The 18,141-nt window shown below is 38.9% G+C and overlaps 1 protein-coding gene across 1 annotated transcript in view; it reads right to left on the reverse strand.

The window, feature by feature from the left end:
* ntrk1 (neurotrophic tyrosine kinase, receptor, type 1) overlaps window positions 1-18,141 on the reverse strand; it is a 39,316-nt gene that overhangs the window by 6,026 nt on the left and 15,149 nt on the right. The window contains exons 5-16 of the mRNA XM_067600702.1: window positions 17,128-17,282; window positions 15,815-15,957; window positions 14,369-14,507; window positions 11,972-12,304; window positions 11,109-11,126; window positions 10,930-10,988; window positions 10,725-10,827; window positions 8,950-9,105; window positions 8,623-8,753; window positions 7,608-7,780; window positions 3,861-4,101; window positions 1,583-1,741 (exon numbers count right to left, since the gene is read on the reverse strand). Of these exons, the coding sequence (XP_067456803.1) occupies window positions 1,583-1,741; window positions 3,861-4,101; window positions 7,608-7,780; window positions 8,623-8,753; window positions 8,950-9,105; window positions 10,725-10,827; window positions 10,930-10,988; window positions 11,109-11,126; window positions 11,972-12,304; window positions 14,369-14,507; window positions 15,815-15,957; window positions 17,128-17,282 (1,810 nt within the window). The remainder of the gene's footprint in view (window positions 1-1,582; window positions 1,742-3,860; window positions 4,102-7,607; window positions 7,781-8,622; window positions 8,754-8,949; window positions 9,106-10,724; window positions 10,828-10,929; window positions 10,989-11,108; window positions 11,127-11,971; window positions 12,305-14,368; window positions 14,508-15,814; window positions 15,958-17,127; window positions 17,283-18,141) is intronic.

An 18,141-nucleotide genomic window follows, 5' to 3' on the forward strand; every position in this document is an offset into this window, starting at 1 on the left:
GTGGACACACTGTGGATTTTGGCCCTTGTCACTTACATCGAAAGCACATTTGAAGGGGATCTTTTAACAGCCAGTATGAACAGGAGGAATGTTTACAGCGTTTAATCTTTCACTGTTCATATGGATACCTGACTGTTGTTTTAAGACAGACTTGAAAAAGTGTGAACCGATCCTTTAAAGGGACAGTTCATCCACTTATCCACTAGCCACTCAGATGGTTTTAGTTTCATTTGTTGAGGTTTTGAGATCAAATTCAGTTACTTCATGCCAAAATAAATTCTGATGTCTGACAGGAAATCTGAGCACACAGTGTCAGGTTAAAACATAAGAGTGAAATACTAAACTCTGTCGACCACAGCAGAGAGCACTCTGTCAAGAGAAATTTGGACTTACTCTAGCACCTTTCTCTGGCTGGAGCCTTTTCCATCCCTACCAGCCACACAATTATGAAATGTTTACTAATGTCCTGTTGTTTATGCTCTGGATTTTAGTGCCATGAGGGGGCCACCAACTGCATACAAAAGTGCCCTGCTGAGTTTTCTTCTTAACAAATATGTTACTGTTCCTCACCAAAACGCCTTCTGTGTATCCTTCCTACATTTCTTGGCATGTTACTGCTGCCAACTGCAGATCAGTGAATTAATGTGAAACCATTGGCAGGACTGTGTATTATGTCACCCAATAATAAAATCAGGGACCCGCGCTTAAAAACATGGCACCACTAGTGGTCAAAAACTCCAGAGGGTACGTTCAATGTGGCTAAAAGTAATACTTAAACATTTTGGGAAATACGCTTATTTGTTTTCTTGCCAAAAATTAGATGAGAAGATTAATATCATATGGCTGCACCGTGTATGAAACGCTGGAGGACTTTTAATTTGGCTGACCAATGGTGTAACTTCATCACTCAGTCATGCAACATTCAGCTGACCAATGTTTGTTTGTTTGTTTGTTTAATCCCTACAAAAACCACAGTGTAAAAATGACATGACATGACATAGTATGCCAGACTATTTCTTTGTGGTTGCTGGGCAACCAGCAGAGCTAAGCTTATAGGCTGCTGGATTTAGCTTCATACAGTATTTAGCATACAGATGTGAGAGTGGTATCATCAATCTTCTCATCTAACTCTGGTCAAGAATGCGAACAAGCTCTAGTTCAAGTTCAATTGACAAAATAGAAATCCCAATGAAAAAAGTTAACAGTTCATGTCCCTGTATGTCATCTAGAGTAAATATTTTTCACTGTTTTGAGCAGTGCAGATGAAGTTTCATCCACCTTCACTGCATTGGGTTGACAGCAGCAATCTCAGACGTAGATATCTCAAAGCCTGGTCATATCAAACCAAAACTATCTGCATACCTACATACCATTATTAAGTGAGAAAATATGTCTTTTTGTAATTTGCATGAACTGACCCTTTAAATGGAGAGATGGAGGCTACAAATACATGTGACAGGTGTTTCCTCTGACTAGTGATAAAAAAATGAGTAGCAATACCTCTACTAAAATGAATTATGAGCCAACAACCAATAACATCTTGGCCATCAAAGTTGTCCATTAACTTGCCATCTCAACCCACCTCACTGTTGGACAGCTGATACCAGGGTTGCTTGCCATAGGTGAAAATCTCCCAGAGGACCACGCCGAAGCTCCAGATGTCGCTCTCTGTAGTGAACTTCCTGTACATGATGCTCTCTGGAGGCATCCAGCGGATTGGCAGCATTGTGCGTCCACCCACCTGAGCAGGAAAACAAGGTAATGTACGCTAACATTACATCCAATATATCTAAATATGTAAGGGAATGTAAAGCATTTTATGTGTCAGGGTGAATATCTAAGCATTGTCTTTGTTGATAGAATTAAGCATAAATACCACAATTTAGTAACAAAGACATTTCTTAACTACATTTTTTAACCTCGAATTTTCTATAATAAAGTAGGAAAGCGTCTTGAAACCAATGTGAAGCAAATATTCTGGACAAAAAAAAGAGAAAAAAAGAGCTTTAACATTTAAAAGACCTTTATTTCATAGTCATTTAATTCAGTTTGAAATAGAAAATTGACTCTGCCACCAAAATCAACTCAGGGAATCTTTTTGGCTTGTAATTTTGGCTAAATTTTTGATTCTCAAGGCTGTGCAAACTCAACAAGTGTGTGAATTAAAGGATGCTGTAACAGAGATGACCTCTGCAAAATAGAATTAGGCGATTAGGCCTCTTCAATGACTCAAATCCCACAAAGGCTTTTCAAACTGAAACATATGAGCAACCACAGTACTATTCATCAGTTTGGAACATAGACACATACTGTAGTACACCACAGTCTCATAGGTTACTGCAGTAGTTACAGTTCAGACATTACTGATCTACTCATTCTGATTTCCATTAAACGATAGATTCACATTTTTTCTCATGCCCATTGTTGTAATCATTCCTCATGTTCATACTGGACAATAAAAAAAATCCCTTCCAAACATTCTTCCAGTGGAAGTGACTCCAAAGTTTATCTGCAGATAATGTTAGGCTTTAGCAGTCTGAATTAATCAAATTAAGTAGGTATCTTCCAATATGATAGTCTATTCTCTCTTTTTGTTCCCGCAGACATTGTTTAATTTTTAATGTAATGATAAAATTGTTTTAATTTTGTCTGTTACAATTACTTTTCTATTTATTTTTGTTTCAGTTATTTAACTGTATTTAAATGCACACAGATGATTTGTAGAAATTCCAGAAATTTCCATTTCTATAAATAAATTTGACTTGACTTGTTTCCATGCTTAGCTGGGGTGGAGGGATGGTAACACAAACAGGGAATTTGGAATTTCAGATAAACTTTGGGCTGTATTTTTGCACAGAACGAGGACAGTGGATTTTGTCCCCCATCACTTACATTGGAAGCGCATTATGAAGGGATCTCTTTACAGCCAATATAGACATGATGTATGATGACAACAAGCAAAAACTGACTATTGTTTTAAGGCAGACTTGAAAAAATTGAGAATATCTCCTTTAAGTTCGTAAAAAGTGAACAACTGCTTTTATATATCAGAATTAGCTGATAGCTTTAACTCAAAACTAAACTGGGTGTTTTGTAAATTAAGGTCATCTTAGGGTTTGACTCTGGTTGACAGTTTGATACAACTTGAACATAAAACAACTACAATTGCAAATCCTGGTCCTCCCAGAAGCGAGAACATAATCCACAAATTAAAGGAAAAAGACCTAAAACACAAGGTTTATTGGGGATAATAATAATAATAATAATAATAGTTAGATGGTTGAAAAGCTTGGCTTTGAATGAATGAATGAAGGGTAAACTGCAGTTTCTCACACTTCCCAGCTTTTTCTTTGTATGATCTTTACTGATACTGCATGACCACCAAACAAGATGAATTACAGTAAGAGAGCAGTTACAGGTAAGGGAATCAAATCATTATCATTAAAATACCCTTAATTCCAGCTGACTTTTGTTCATCATTCCTGTAATTAGGCATTATGAGCCAAAACCAACCAAACACTTTCAACGGGACTAATGTTTCAGTAGAGAGTAATCCTCAAAGAAAACTGTTCACAGCAACGTCTGTGGAACATCCAGACAGCTTTTTGGAAAAACATGTGTTTTTCAGTGTTTTGAGCACCACCTCCACTGTATTAGGATGGAAGCAGAAATTTCAGAGAACAATGTTTTAAAGTCTAGGCAAATAGGACCAAAACTATCAACAAATTGAAAAATGTGTCCTTTGTAATTTGGGTGAAACCGCCTTTCAAACCACAATCAAGTTTTCCTCTCAAATCCAAAGAAAACAAAACACTTAACCCTTAACCCTTTTCATTCTTTACTCCTCTCAAACTACTTACCCGATAGTAATCTGTACTGTAGATGTCTCTCGACATGCCAAAATCTCCGATTTTGACCACCAGGCCCTCTCCAACCAAACAGTTGCGGGTCGCCAGGTCACGGTGGACAAAGTGCAGTGATGCCAGGTAGACCATACCCGAAGCGATCTGGGCAGCGATGTGCAGCATCTGGGGCAGAGTGAGCTCACCCAGCGGGGGCATCTTCGACTCCTCCAGGATACGAGCATCAGGGCCGTGAGCCCTACAGGTAACACACAGGAACGTGTGAGTGTTTCTGGATTAAGGCTTCTATTTCTGCTTTATTAGACAGTTGATAGTGAAGAAATAAGAGATGAGAAGAAGACAACTGAACCCCAGTCATTGCAGTTACACCCTGGCGGTTTTATTTTCGCCACTAAACTGCCATCAAGGTGGTGAGCTCTGCAGGTGAGACACAGGGAACATGTCAGTGTTTCTGGATTAAGGTAGCTTGATTCTACATCTATATTTTACTGGTATTTGTATTTCTGTGAAGTGAAGAAAGGCATAATTGGTTTTATTTCCACCAATAAACTGTCATCAGGGCAGTGAGTGGCACTTTTGGGTGACACAGGATGTCATAGTTGTGTCAGAGCTGCTAAGGTTGAAATAATAAAACACACAGCAAAAAGGGCAAGTCAAGTCATCATCTTTTTTTTAATTATCCAAGTGAAATAATCTCATCAAGGACTATTTGCATTAGATTATTAAACTTGTTTCAAAGTAACTGGTTTGGATTTTCCTAAGTATATTATTAAGTCTATTTTTCAGCTTGTGCACAAAAACAACAATGGCAATATTTTTGTTTTCTTTTTTATTTAGTTGAATTGGTTGTGGGCACAATCTTTGCTGCAAAAAATGTATATCCAAGTAAGCAGAATAATCTTAAATTTAGATTTAAAATTAAGGTGGACCCACAGAAAGGCAGGTCACTGCAGAAGTACTTCAAACACTTTAGTGGGAAATTGTTGAAAACAAGTTGAGTGAGGCTTTTTTTTAAAGAAGGCTCAGCTTGTATATAATCATATAGACTGAATTGGTTTGTCCTCTGTAGGAGCTAAATTCCTAACCACTATGATGTGTAAAGGGGGTTATATGAAAAGAAATATTTCCATTTGTAAAGAACAGAACATGCTGGCCTCTGCTATTCTTCTCTGTTTCTATTGGCTGTTCAGATGAATCAAACACTGGGATTGGTCTCCCAGTATGTTGGTAACTATGGCATCAACCTTGGGTAACCTGAAGGACAATGACCTCAGCATGCAATCTGCAGATTGAACATTTCTAAATCATATGAGATCTTGAGAGCATTACAGACATGGTCAGTGTGACCACGCCATAATAAAGCCATTTAACAATGATGGTTAATAGAAAACATAAGGCTTGTAATACGCCTACAATTGATTTGCAATAATGCAATTCAGAGATGCAGAGCACACTGACTCCCCTAACGTTCCACAGTTGTTCTTGTGGATCATAAACACCCACTCTCACGTCTAACTCTAGCCTAAATGAGCAGATCACTGATGATGTGTCTTCATCCATCCTAATATCTCTCCTCTCCACTTTGTCCCCTCCTTACAAAGGAAGTTGTCTATACAATCACTATTAGTTTAAAAGGCAGGTGGCAGGGTGGGAAAGCAGCTGCATTGTGGGGGCTCTCAGACATTTCACCCTTTCTGTCTGCTGGAAATGCGATTTCCATCCATTCGTGAACATATATCCCAGGCAAAGTCTGTGCACATGGATACCCAATCTGTCTCCTGCAGAGGACACCTGGCAGACAGCATCCACTGTGTCTGCTCTAATAGTTTTTTTTTTCAGATGGTTTCCCAGGTGCCAAGTGATCTCTAATGGGTCAACACTGTCTCAGTCCTCAGTGACTCCTCTAGCTCCCCGATGATGTTTTTAAATTACAATTTAAACAATCAAAAGAACATATTTTAAATCTATTCCGCCACCATTTTACACAACTATTCATGATTTATTATGGACTAATTTGCACCATTACACTCTTGAGAAATCGCATCAGTTCATTATACAGTTCATGGAAATGTCTGCTCAAGTGCTGGATCTGATTTTTTACTGTGTTCCTCAGTATTCAAAATCTTGTCACATTTGAAATTCACTGCTTGCTATTATTTTATAAGGACATCCTGTGAATAATATATCTGCCCTGTGCCTTGACATGCTTTAAATCACATTTGCACAGAATATGAAACCTGCTACAAGACTTTTTTTTCATTTCTAGCTTAGCAAGCAGAGTTTTCTTCCATACACATACTAGGATGATGCAAAATGTAGAAAAGGCAAGATAAATTATGGGGTAAAAACAAATAATTGCTGACATTTTAGTGAGAGACAGTGGGCAATTTATCCTGGAATTTTGACTTGAAATCAGACATAAATAATTTTCCTGAATTACTGACTATCTCTAGGTCACCAGATCATTTAAACTCTATGCAAAAAGGACCTAAGAGACCTTAAAGTGCAGAGACGGTGGAAGAGCTGCAGCATCAGAAATGAGTTTATTACTGTCAAGAACAAACACTTCCATCGTTGCTCTCAAACAAATACTGCTTGCATGACTCCCTCATGCATTTCTACTTAAACACACAGCTATACTAAGTAACCACTGGAACCACATGGTCCAGTAAGGTTAGCTGAGTGGGTTTAACTTTTAAGCACACATGAGACATTGACTGATGGTACCACTGCGGCTCAATCTGGCTTCAAGTCACTTATCCATGTGTCCAGGATTATTTTTCTGTTGAAGTATTAGCAGTTAAAAAGAAAGGAAAGCCACAGTGTCTCACTGCTGGTCACTGAACAAATTCACACTGTTAACTGTTGGTGGTTTAGTGCCTTGCTCAAAGACACTGATGGCTTTGAAGGATTGTTGATGGAAAGGTGGAAGATGTGGAGGGTATAGTAGCCCTGAGAGCTTTGTGGCAATAAAACATTGCTACAAATATAGAAAACAAGACAAAATACAGAAACCCACTTAATATAGAAATGCTTCAAGAGACATGAAGTTTCCGTGGGACACTAACACACTACAGATATTTGTTTCACACTACAGTAGGCGTATAACATATGTCTGCAATCTCACAATGTCTGAATCATTGAATCACACTGTTAAAACTCAGATAAACACAAATTGTTTGGTTAATTTCTAACACATTTATCTGGAAGTCAACTTCAGTTCTTTTCTGTATTTAGTTGTGTTTGTCTGTATTTGCAGCATGTTTCGTGTTGCATATGTGTTATCAGATTGGTGACTGTGTTACTCAATTTTGTCATGTTTTCTTTCTAATAAAATAAAACAATATGCTGATTATGTGTTGTTGAGTTTGTTGTCAGTTGCTATGTGAATGTGTTTTCTGAAATTGCAGTGTGTTGAACTCTCCACCGTACAAAGGGCCTAACTGAGATGACTGGAAGGGCAAAAAGAGTGAATTCAGACAATGAAGCCATAATTGTTTGGGATGTTGTGATACTGGGGCTTAAAAATAATAATGATAGAAGATGCTCCTTTTGATGCACAGTTAGGAATCCTCTACATCTTTTACTGAGTTATTGAGATGAGGAACAAATTCAAAGGCTAATATCTGCAGCATGTAATGAAGTTGGTTATGGACAGGCACAACATTGATGACACTGGGGTGGACGGTTTGGCTGAATTGAACTTGTGACCCTCAGTTGATCATGAGCAGGTCTGCTACATACCGAAGAAAGCGGTTGAGGTCTCCGTGTCTCATGTATTCAAACACCATGGCCAGAGGCTCTCCGTCCGTACAGACGCCGTAGAATCGCACAATGTGCTGGTGTTGAAGCACCGTCAGCAGCTCCGCCTCCCTCTGGAAGTCCAGCCGAGTCGACTCGTTGGCATCCTTCAGAGTCTGTGCCACACAAGGAGCGTACATTTACATGACCACTATGGTTACTGGCCTTACAGTTAAAGCAAACACCTTTAATTAACAGCATTACAAGTAACTAACAGTGAGGAGTGTAATAATAAGCAATTCTGTGATTTCCGTGAATAAAAAACAGTGAAGATGCTGTCATAGAGGCCCACAATGCCTTGCAATGCTCCTGCTTATGAGTAAGGATATTTTGCAATCAAAGCATATGTATGCTTGTTTTCATTCACTGTGGTTTGCATTAAACTGTTGTAACGTGAGCCCTGTATTAAATAACCTGACTGACCTAAACAGAGACATCTTACTCTGAAACCGCAGGATGTAATTTCAGTATATGAAATATTTAAGTTCAGTCTAATTCCTTTTACTCTTAACACCGTGATACTGCGATATGTTTTTTGTAGTCCGTAGTTTTGATTGTCTTTATTAAAGTACTGAAAATGCATTTTTTTAAGTCAAATATCATTTTGTAGGCATTCAATTAAAGAAGCTTTAGGTTGACCTTCTGTGCTCACCTGTTTATAGAATTTCATACAAAATGAAATGTAAATTTGTTTTTTAAAAGCTAACCGTAACTTTCTCTCCGTGCATTTTTAATAATAAAGTTGTTCTTCTATTTCATTTAGAATTTCACAGTGGTATTTTTACCCCTACTTGAGCAAAACTCAGCACCATTCATTTATTATTCCAGCACTCTTTCCCCCCCTGCATAGACCTCACACTGACAGCTGACATGGTCTCACTAATGAAGCCTAAAAGGAATAAAAAGAACACATTAACAGTGAAAGTGCTTTGGACAGGAACTGCGAAAATCCACTCACCTTGATGGCGACAAGCATCTTGTCGCTGTCGGGGCTGAGGTTGGCACACTCTGCCAGGTAGACTTTCCCAAACGCTCCTTCACCCAGCTCCCACTTCAACACAATATCCTGCCGTTTGATATGCTGGACACCTATTGACAAGAAAAGGAACATATGGATATTGAATATTGATCACCTGATGTCTTGTTGCACCAAAGTTAATTGGATTTGTTCATCACTTAAATTTTTACGTATGAATTAATAACCAACAATGACTACAACAAGAAAGGCAAAAGAATGTGGATGGTAACAAACCATCAAACATCAGCAGAGAGGAAACAAACTCACACATGTCTTTGTCCTTGATGATGCCGCAGAAGTACTGTGGATTCTCTACAAAGCTGGATAAACCAGAATCTTCATCTGAGGAAGGCGGGCTGTTTCCAAAGTTCATGAAACGAAGCGATACAGCCAGGTCGTCCTCAGTGCCCAAAACTGATGAACCTTATGAAATGTGGAGGGGCATAAACAAGCAAAACTGAGAAATATGTAACATCTAATCAGTCTCCAACTATTTGTAATTGCACTGGAGAAAGAAGCAATTTAGGATCCATTTCTCCCCTTCGAGGAATCGACATTCTCCACTACCAACTTGGTTGCACATTTGTTGGTACCATGGTGACAGATGATGACAAGCTCTAATAATCACCATCATCAACCATGCAGCAATCAGGCCACATTGAACTAAAAAAATGACCATATAGGAAGCCTGAATGGTTAGCAACCCTGACTACAGTGTGTATTAAAAGCCAAACAAGTGGGGCCCAAATTGTAAAAACCCACTCAGCAAGGCAAACCACAGAACCCCCAGAGTCCAACACGGTAGAAAATGGAACAACAAAGAGAGAGCACAGAGGCGATGGAGGGAAGGAAAGAGGGAGCAGGGTCCACTTAGGCAATCAGGCCCACTTAGGCACTTTGAGAGTGAGAAGGGTAGATGTGTGTATGTATATGTGTGTGTGTGTTGGGGGGTGGGGTCCGAGTGGAGCTATATCACGTCTAGCTGTTCCTCCATCCATCCATTCATCCATTCATCCATTCACCCATCCATCCATCCATCCATCCATCTTCTTTAATGGCCCAAACCACGTGGCGGTGGCCAAGGGAGGTTTCTGCCGCCATTCTCTTGCAATAATTAAGGCACTTTAGCCTGGCCGACACAGCGGCTGCCTGTGTCCAAAGTTACAGCTCAGTGGAAATACTATGTTCTCTCCTGTGCATTACCTTCTGAGAGCCTGACAGAACCATCTGTGATTTGAAACAATAATTTGGCAGAACATTTGATTCCAGTTTGCATATGTTTTCAGATGTGGTTCTGGGCTGAGTTAATGTCATCTAATGGGTTAGAAGTCTTTTATCAGACTAACACTGCAAGGATATAACAGACAGATATGGAAATTTAATTATAATATAGGAGCGGAAAGCCACGTCACATCAATCGTTTGCTGCAATAATATCTTTCTCAAAAAAATCATTTTAACTCCAAACCAGTTGTTGTTTAAAAATTGTTTCAGTGCTAACTCCCCAGAAAAGCACAACTTCTTATTTCCACATTCATATCCTTTTAAACATGAACATCCTTTGTATAATATATGTTTACTGGCTTTGTTATAGATACGAAAACATTGATACCACTGCCATACAGGTATCTGTCTAATAAATAAAATGATAGACAGAAGCTGGTTAGCTTAGCTTAGCATAAAGACTGGAAATGGGGAAAAAGCTAATCTGGTTCTATCCAAAGTTCGAAAGTTTTAAAAAAAAATCAAAAATTGTTTCAGCACAGAAAAACCATGGAAAACCACAACTATTTTACATTTCTGTTTGTTTAGAAATAAAACAAATTAGATATAAAGTCTTAATTAGTGAGCTTTAGACTTGCAAGTAGGCTGATTTTTAAAGTTTTGACAGAGCCAGACTAGCTGTTTACCCCTGTTTCCAGCTAAGCTAAACACCTCCTAGCTCTGGCTTCACATTTACACACAGAAAGTGGTATCAATCTCCTCATCTATCCCTTTTATCAATTAGCAGCTATATGCATGCAGTAAACTGTGAAAACTTACGGTGAATACCAAACTTGGAATGCTGGCCGCACTTGTTAATAACCAAAACCATGATGAGAAGAAAAGTGCAGGCAAACAGAGCAAGACCCACGGCCACAGACACCTGTTCAAACAAAGACACAGCGGTTTGCACCTACAGTACAGTGTTCACACTGACATTTTCGATAGCCATTACTGTACTGGGAATGATGACGCACAGACGTACCACAAACACTCGACTCTCCAGGTTCTCTGTGACGTCCATGTCTGATTTGTCTGTAGGAACTGAGGGGCATGAATGAGATTTGTTAAAGGAAACTCAAGAAAGGTGTCACATCAAGTTCATGCAGTGCTGACAAGACATGCTGAGATTTTTAGGAAAGGGAATATCGATCAAAGACTTACTTGGATCCGGGTCAGGGACTGGCACGTGGGAAGAGAAAGCACAAACATATTTCTGAATACACAGTAAATAGATCAAAAGACTGCAATTCAAGGGCGTGCTTGCTGAGATATTTAGCAACTTATCAAACATCTACACAGCTGTTTCAATATGAAACCAAGTCTGTTGATCTTCTGCATGATGCAGATAAACATTTTTGTATCCATAATGTAAATTTTCTTAACTGCACTTACTTTTAGTATTTCTTATTGTTTTATGCTACCTTACAGAACATACAGTACATCTGTGTACAATGTAGAGTTGATTCAGGTTAAAATTCAAGGACAATAATGCTCTTTGTACAGCCAATAGCAATATTTACCGTATGTACAGTACATCACTGGGCACACTGGAACTTTAGTTCTGTATAATCTGTTTTATTTTTAGTTTGATTTTTAGTTAGTCTACTTCAATAATTGTATATAATTTGGCTTGAAAATTGCATTTGTTTCTTACCTACATCATTTCTTCAAAAACTTATAGTTTTTGAACTGTAAATCATGCAAAGATATACCAGCAGAGCCCCAGAATATAACTATAGACCTGGAAAAGTGCATAATACATGGCCTTTAAAGAACAAATGGTGTTGTTGTTAACTTGAATATGAATGATGCCTCATATTACTTAAGTGGGCACAAATATAGTAACTAAAGTTATTTTGTGTTACTTATTGTGAAGTGTCTCATTAGGAAAATCCAAGCAAAATGATAAGATATTCAAATTCTCATTTAAGTTCTCCACGCTGCCCAAATGGCCTCCTATGATCACTATGGCATACTGCTTGGAAAAAACATACAGCAGCTACAAAACAATTTCAGGAACTGACCTGGGATTATCCCCTCAGGATCGAATGGGTCGAAGGGATTATCCATAAACATCCCAGTGGCAGTGGCCTCATCCTTTCCGAGTTTGTTCTGCACAATCAGAGTGTAGTGGCCATTGTTGATGTGGGTGGGTTTGTTGAGGAAGAGACAGCCATGCTTCTCCGATCCATCAGCTGAGTCAGGAATGAGCTGGGTGTACGTGTAACGGTTCTCCTTGAGCTCCTGACGATTGTACAGCCAGGTGATGCTCGGTTCAGGATTGCCGTCCACAGCAAAGGGGAAACACCAGTGGTGCTGCGGCACTGCGTTTCTCAGGAACAGGATTTTGGCTGGAACTGTTGGGAGATGACAGATTTGTTCAGTTCACAGGTGGTCAGAAGAGAGATGTAGTAGTTAGGGAAAGTGAATGAGCCCCAACAAGTGCTTAGACGCAAGCTGGTAAACTGGTCCTGACTTGGTATATTAAAACAAGAAAGTCAGCTAAGAAAATGAAGGAAGACCTGTAGACAAGGAGAAACAGTTAGCCTGGTTCTGTCCAAAGGTAACTAGGTTCCTACATCTCCACAGCCCCTCTTGAGTTTTTTTTAACTCTCAGCAAGAAAGCAATCGAGTGGATTTCCCAAAATGTCAAACTATTGCTTTAAAAGTGAGACATCATATTTTGCCAATGAGTAAAATAATGATTATGGAGAAATATTTGAATGCACAGGTCTGTATGCCATGATTTATGTTGAATGTGCATCTTGATCGTGTATTGAATAAAATCAATGGTTGGTCAAATGCCCTATAGGTTCTTGTGGAGTTTCCATGAATCAATGTTCTCCATCCGCACTGCAAACCTGTGCTGACCTACTATGAATAATGAATCCTGGTCGTCGTGTGCCCCTGACCACAAAAGCTACTTGGAAGCTCCACTGGACATGAAGTTACAGGAAATGGCATCGTTTAGATCGAACATGACTCGCAAGTGCAAAGGCCCTTCATTTTGCATGGGCCATTCTGCTGCTCTTAACCCATGACCCAGCCTCAGAAAGTGCTGTGCTAAGGGGATACTGAGGCATTTTGTCTCTTCAGTTGGAGGATCTTGACTCAGGGCTCGTTGAAGTCTGTTACACTAAGTGAAAATTAGCGCTCTTTATCACATCTAAGTAATCTTCTATTAGTGACCTCTACTAATCTTACATGAGCTATTTCACTGCAGCGGTTAAAAAGGAAGGCTAGAATTATGTTTAATGAACCTGCCAGTTCTCAGACCTTATTGCAGAATTAGACAACAGACAATGTGGCAAATACATAAAATGATTTCTGGTATTAGTCCAGGCAGATTTGCATCCAAAATATGCATTTTACTCCCTGTGGATATTGATAAAAAAAAAAATTATTTTCTGAATTCACCTTTTAACTTGAAAAATAACATTCGCAAAAAACGTGAATTAGAAAAGCATGTTGTTACTCTTTTATGAAAGGAAAGCTACACAAGTACTATGAATCAATGGCACGGAGGGCCACTCAGCAGTAAACACCCACTGTTCTGGGAGGTAATTAAAAGTAATTAAAGGACTAGTGGTTAACGAGTGTCCGTCCACCAAGGGGGCTGATGTTGATAGATTAGCTGCACTAACGCATTTACAGACTGCCAATCACTGCGGATGAAGCGGTTTTCCGGAGTAGGAGGGAAAAGTCCATTAGCACAGGCCTAAATCAGATCTTAGCACGGTTATCAGCCCCATTTTCCTGATGCTCATTATCTGTCCCTTGATGCTTGTGCATTTGGCCTCAGCTGATTGGCGCCCCCGCTCTTTTTTGCTTTATTTTCTAATGAGTGTCACTGAGTTGGTGATATATGATATTGTTTGGGCAGTATTTTCAGTAATGTATCACTAATGCATCTGACTCTGCTTTCTGTGGAACCACTGGGTGCTGTCATTCCTTGGCGTTCTTCAACTTTTAGATGCACTAATGTGTGTGAAAGAGAAAACAACAGTAAGCCTCCTGGGTCAAACTGCAACTGTAATTTAAAAGTACAGTGTATATGAGGTGAAGGAGTGCTTTAAGAGCGAGGCGAGGTAAGTTCACTTTCCTTTGTCCTCTCATTTCTCATTGTATCCCTGCATTAAATGGCAAGCCATACCAGCTGCACTTCACTTCTCACCAGTTGCCAGAGTGAGTGGCAGATGACAGAGAGCTCCATTAGAAGCATAGTGGGAACATACTCGTATTTGTAGAAGGGGCATTTAGAAAGAATCAGCGCAGTGCATTTTTCTTTTCTGTGGCTGTCCACCCTGCCTGCACTAGAAAAATGGCCTCAGTGTGCTCTGGCCCTAACTTCCATTAAGCTCGACGACTTGCATTGAGCCTGTGAGCATTCAAGAGTGTGGTTTTATTGTGCAGGCACTTACACTCAATGTCCAATTGCACCATCTCCTCCCCGGGCCCAGCTTGGTTCTCGGCCTCACACGTCAGGTTGTGCAGGTTGTCACTGGAGGAAACGTTGGTGAGGTAAAGGACCACCTCTAATGTGGAGCCCCACATTCTCTCCTGCAGCAGCCGACAGCGCACGCAAAGAGCAGAGGAGGTTAATGCAGCCTGTCCAGAACCATGTATGGATCACTTAGAGGTATAATGGTTAGAGGGATGAAATGGGAACCAATTTACTCTACTCTTGATCAATAGATTACTGAACCCAACTGAACTTTATTTATGTCACTTTAAGCACTGCACAGTTGATCTAAAGAGCTTTACAGCACAGAAAAGAGAGAAAAGTGGAAGAAAACAGAGAGAAAATGGTAAATTGAAAAAAAGTTAAAAGTCAGCGAGTGAAAGTGCATTTTTAAGTTGAATCTTGAAAGCATCAATAAAGTGAGACCACTAAGAAAACCAAGACCACTTGTAGACAAACAAGAATTACCACTAAATCTACAATCAACAAGAAGCATGAAGAGGGAGGTAAGAATAAGACAAATAATATGGTCTCTCTTTTTTTAAAATCTCATTAGCCTTGCTACATCATTCTTGACTGCAGTAGTTGGAGACAGGATAAGGAAGTCTTAAAGGATATTCTATTTTTTTTACTGTTGTCAACAAATTCCATGAAAAGACAAAAAACAATAACGTGTATTGTGTTACTTTCAGACTTCTCTATCACTCTCAGCCCAAACACGTTCCTACTGAAGATGTCAATCTTTAAAAAAAAAGGTTACAGTAGTAGTTTATTAGCAAACCTTAAACAAACAGGAGTAAATATTGCATTTTTGGGGACTATTTTCAGCTACAGATTTGGTTCGCAGTATTAAGAGCGCAAGGACGTGTAAATGGGACTGAATCAGAATAAGCGTCAGTGGCCGTGATTATGGAAATGAAGGAACATGTCACCCAGTGCAACGGTGTGACTCACTTGGTTACACATGCAATAATTGATGATACAGAAGGATGAAGAGGTTTTGGTATTTTCATTGGATTTTTTGATAATAAGAAAAATATAGAATATCACCACACAAACCCTTTATTAATACCAAAATATGTAGGATATGAGGGTGTAGAGAAACAGAATAGTCCTGAGTTGGTTGAAGATGGATTTCACTAGCTAGCTTATCATTGGACAAATTTCTGAATTAAATATGACCATTATTTTTTGCATTTGCTTTGACACAAGGAGAACAAGTGAAGAAATATTTGAAAACGGGTTAAGTGATGTGGCAATTTGATGAAGCTTCAATGACATGATTACATGGATATTTTTTTGCTTCCCTATATGTCATGCTGCCCTATATACCTACATATCATTATTTTGAAATTTAAGTTTATATCTGAATGTTTTGTACATAATACTAAACAGTCTCCACTACCTTGGTGAAGAAGTGAGAGTAGAGCTTATCCGTTCGCCATCTCACATCAGGTTTGGGATTTCCTGTCACATGACACTCAAAAGTCAGATTGCCTCCTTCTTGAATCTTGTTGTTGGAAGGGAGAATAGTCACCTCAGGCAGGCCTGTGCAAAGCAGAGGAGACAGCTTGAGCACATAGCAATAAGCACAGGTCGCCAATGTGATGGTGATGATGGTGATGAGTGAAGAAGCCAAGCTTTTTTTTTTTTAGCAGCTCAGAGAAAAAGCACAGAGCCAAAAACTCTCTCATATGTTTCCTGGCAACAAGATGTTCCCAGTGCATGAAATTAAAGCAACAATTCTGACCCAATTTCTTTGGCTCATCATAGTCGCCTGGAAAAATTACCTGCATTCAACAATGACCATTTATTTTAGCAACATCCCAGTGATGGTTCATTAGCGATAGTTGACCTACTCAGCTCATTGCACCTGCTTGTTCCAGCATTTATATGCAGACAAGGAGCAACAAATGTTTTTTTTATTTTTCTATTTCAGGCCAATTTTCCACAAAATGCATTCATTTATCTAGTTCTTAAAACTACATCTACTCTCTCTACCTCATTGAAAAATCCAGAATCTATAAAAGATGTCTCCTACTTGACTGGAAAAAGTCTGTTTTCAGATTATGTGTGCTAGAGGTTTCAAGTTTCCACATCACACTTGTGTAGGCTCCAAACTATTTGTAAGGTACTACTATTACACTTCACACTATGAACTTTTGACAATATTTTGCTCAAACTGAACAGCATCATTATTTTTCAAAAACAGACTTATTCTCATAACACTTTTTCATATCCTCTATTTTTAATCTGTCGCTTATGTTTCTTGTATTTTAGTTTTTTTGTCCTTGCACTATGTTTATTGTTATGCATCATCAGACCAAAGCCAATTCCCTGTAAACCTACTTCGCAATAAACCTGTTTCCGATTCTGATTCTGATTCGTGATGTCACAAATCATGCTCGTAGGTACACGCATTTAACTCAGATTTAAGGTGAGCACTGAGAAACTTTCCCCCTTCAGCAGATGCACTTGAAAAGAGCCCTCTAGTGTCAAACTCTGCCCCTAAATCATTCAGCACATTGAATAAGTAATAATAAGAAAAACATATTTTTTACTGGAGGGGGGCTTTTAACACATTTAAAAATATATTTTCATCAGATTTGACAAATCATCTTTTGATCCCTAATGACAAGTTTTGCAGATCTTTCTGTAAACATACATGACCAATAACAATATATAAATTCACAATATCAAAATGAAAGTCAAACTCACTGCAGTTATCAATCACCAAAGAGTTGAGGGGTACTTCCTGGTCATTGGAAATACAAAACAACATTTGGTTGTCCAGGTCACCACGCTCATTACGCTGCCACTGCTGCAGCCAGTGGAGGTCACATGAGCAAGCAAGAGGGTTGTCCCGCAAAACCCTGAAGAAAAAGAGTAAAAGGAGTAAAATAAGACAAAAGACAAGAGCTGCAATTATCAAACATCATAAATACGATTTCACAGAAAAACAAATTAATTTTCTTCATCTTTAAAAACCCAAATGAGCTGCAACCAGTGAAAACGTGATGCAAATTGATTGTGTTGTCAATCAATTTGCAAAATGCAGCAGTACTTTCTTTTACAATACCTTACTAAGTATGTTCACCTGTGAGTTAACCTCTGCAAGAGTAGAAAGCACAAGGATATAAAACAACGAGAACACAGAAAGGCCTACAAATACATAGTTAAATATACTTAGACTTTTATTTAGTGTCTTTGTTATTTTTTTTAACCTGCTATCTTTATACTTTGAAGTAGGTGCATATAATAACGTCAGTTTAGAGCACAAAAGCTTCTTTCTCTCTGCAAAAATCTGCCAGGTTTGTCTTAAATTAAATTAAAAACACCTTTGCCCTCAGTGAAAAAAACAGTGTATATGGATATCAAAGTGTGTTTTCTATCTTCAGTTCAGCTATAATGTAATTTAGCTTAGATATTAGACCTAGATTCAAACCAACCATATGTCTCTATAGCTTTATAGGTACAGGCTAGCACGCTAAGCCTGCAGGAACAGTGCTGGGCTGTGGGGAAATTCGCTTTGCCATTTAAATCCGAACCTGACAACAAACAAAACTTAATCCCTAAACACTGGTGTCTGTAAGGTGGTTTGTCTTGAACCTCGGTGTGTTCGCATGGCTTGCACAACAAGCTGCAGACCTACTTGTTAAAGTTTGTCACTGACAGTATTTTAAAACCTATAGTTTATTTGCTCTGATCTGAGTCAGTGAATGAGTGAATGGT

Source organism: Thunnus thynnus, chromosome 10 (assembly GCF_963924715.1).
Source record: "Thunnus thynnus chromosome 10, fThuThy2.1, whole genome shotgun sequence".
NCBI classification, from domain to species: domain Eukaryota; kingdom Metazoa; phylum Chordata; class Actinopteri; order Scombriformes; family Scombridae; genus Thunnus; species Thunnus thynnus.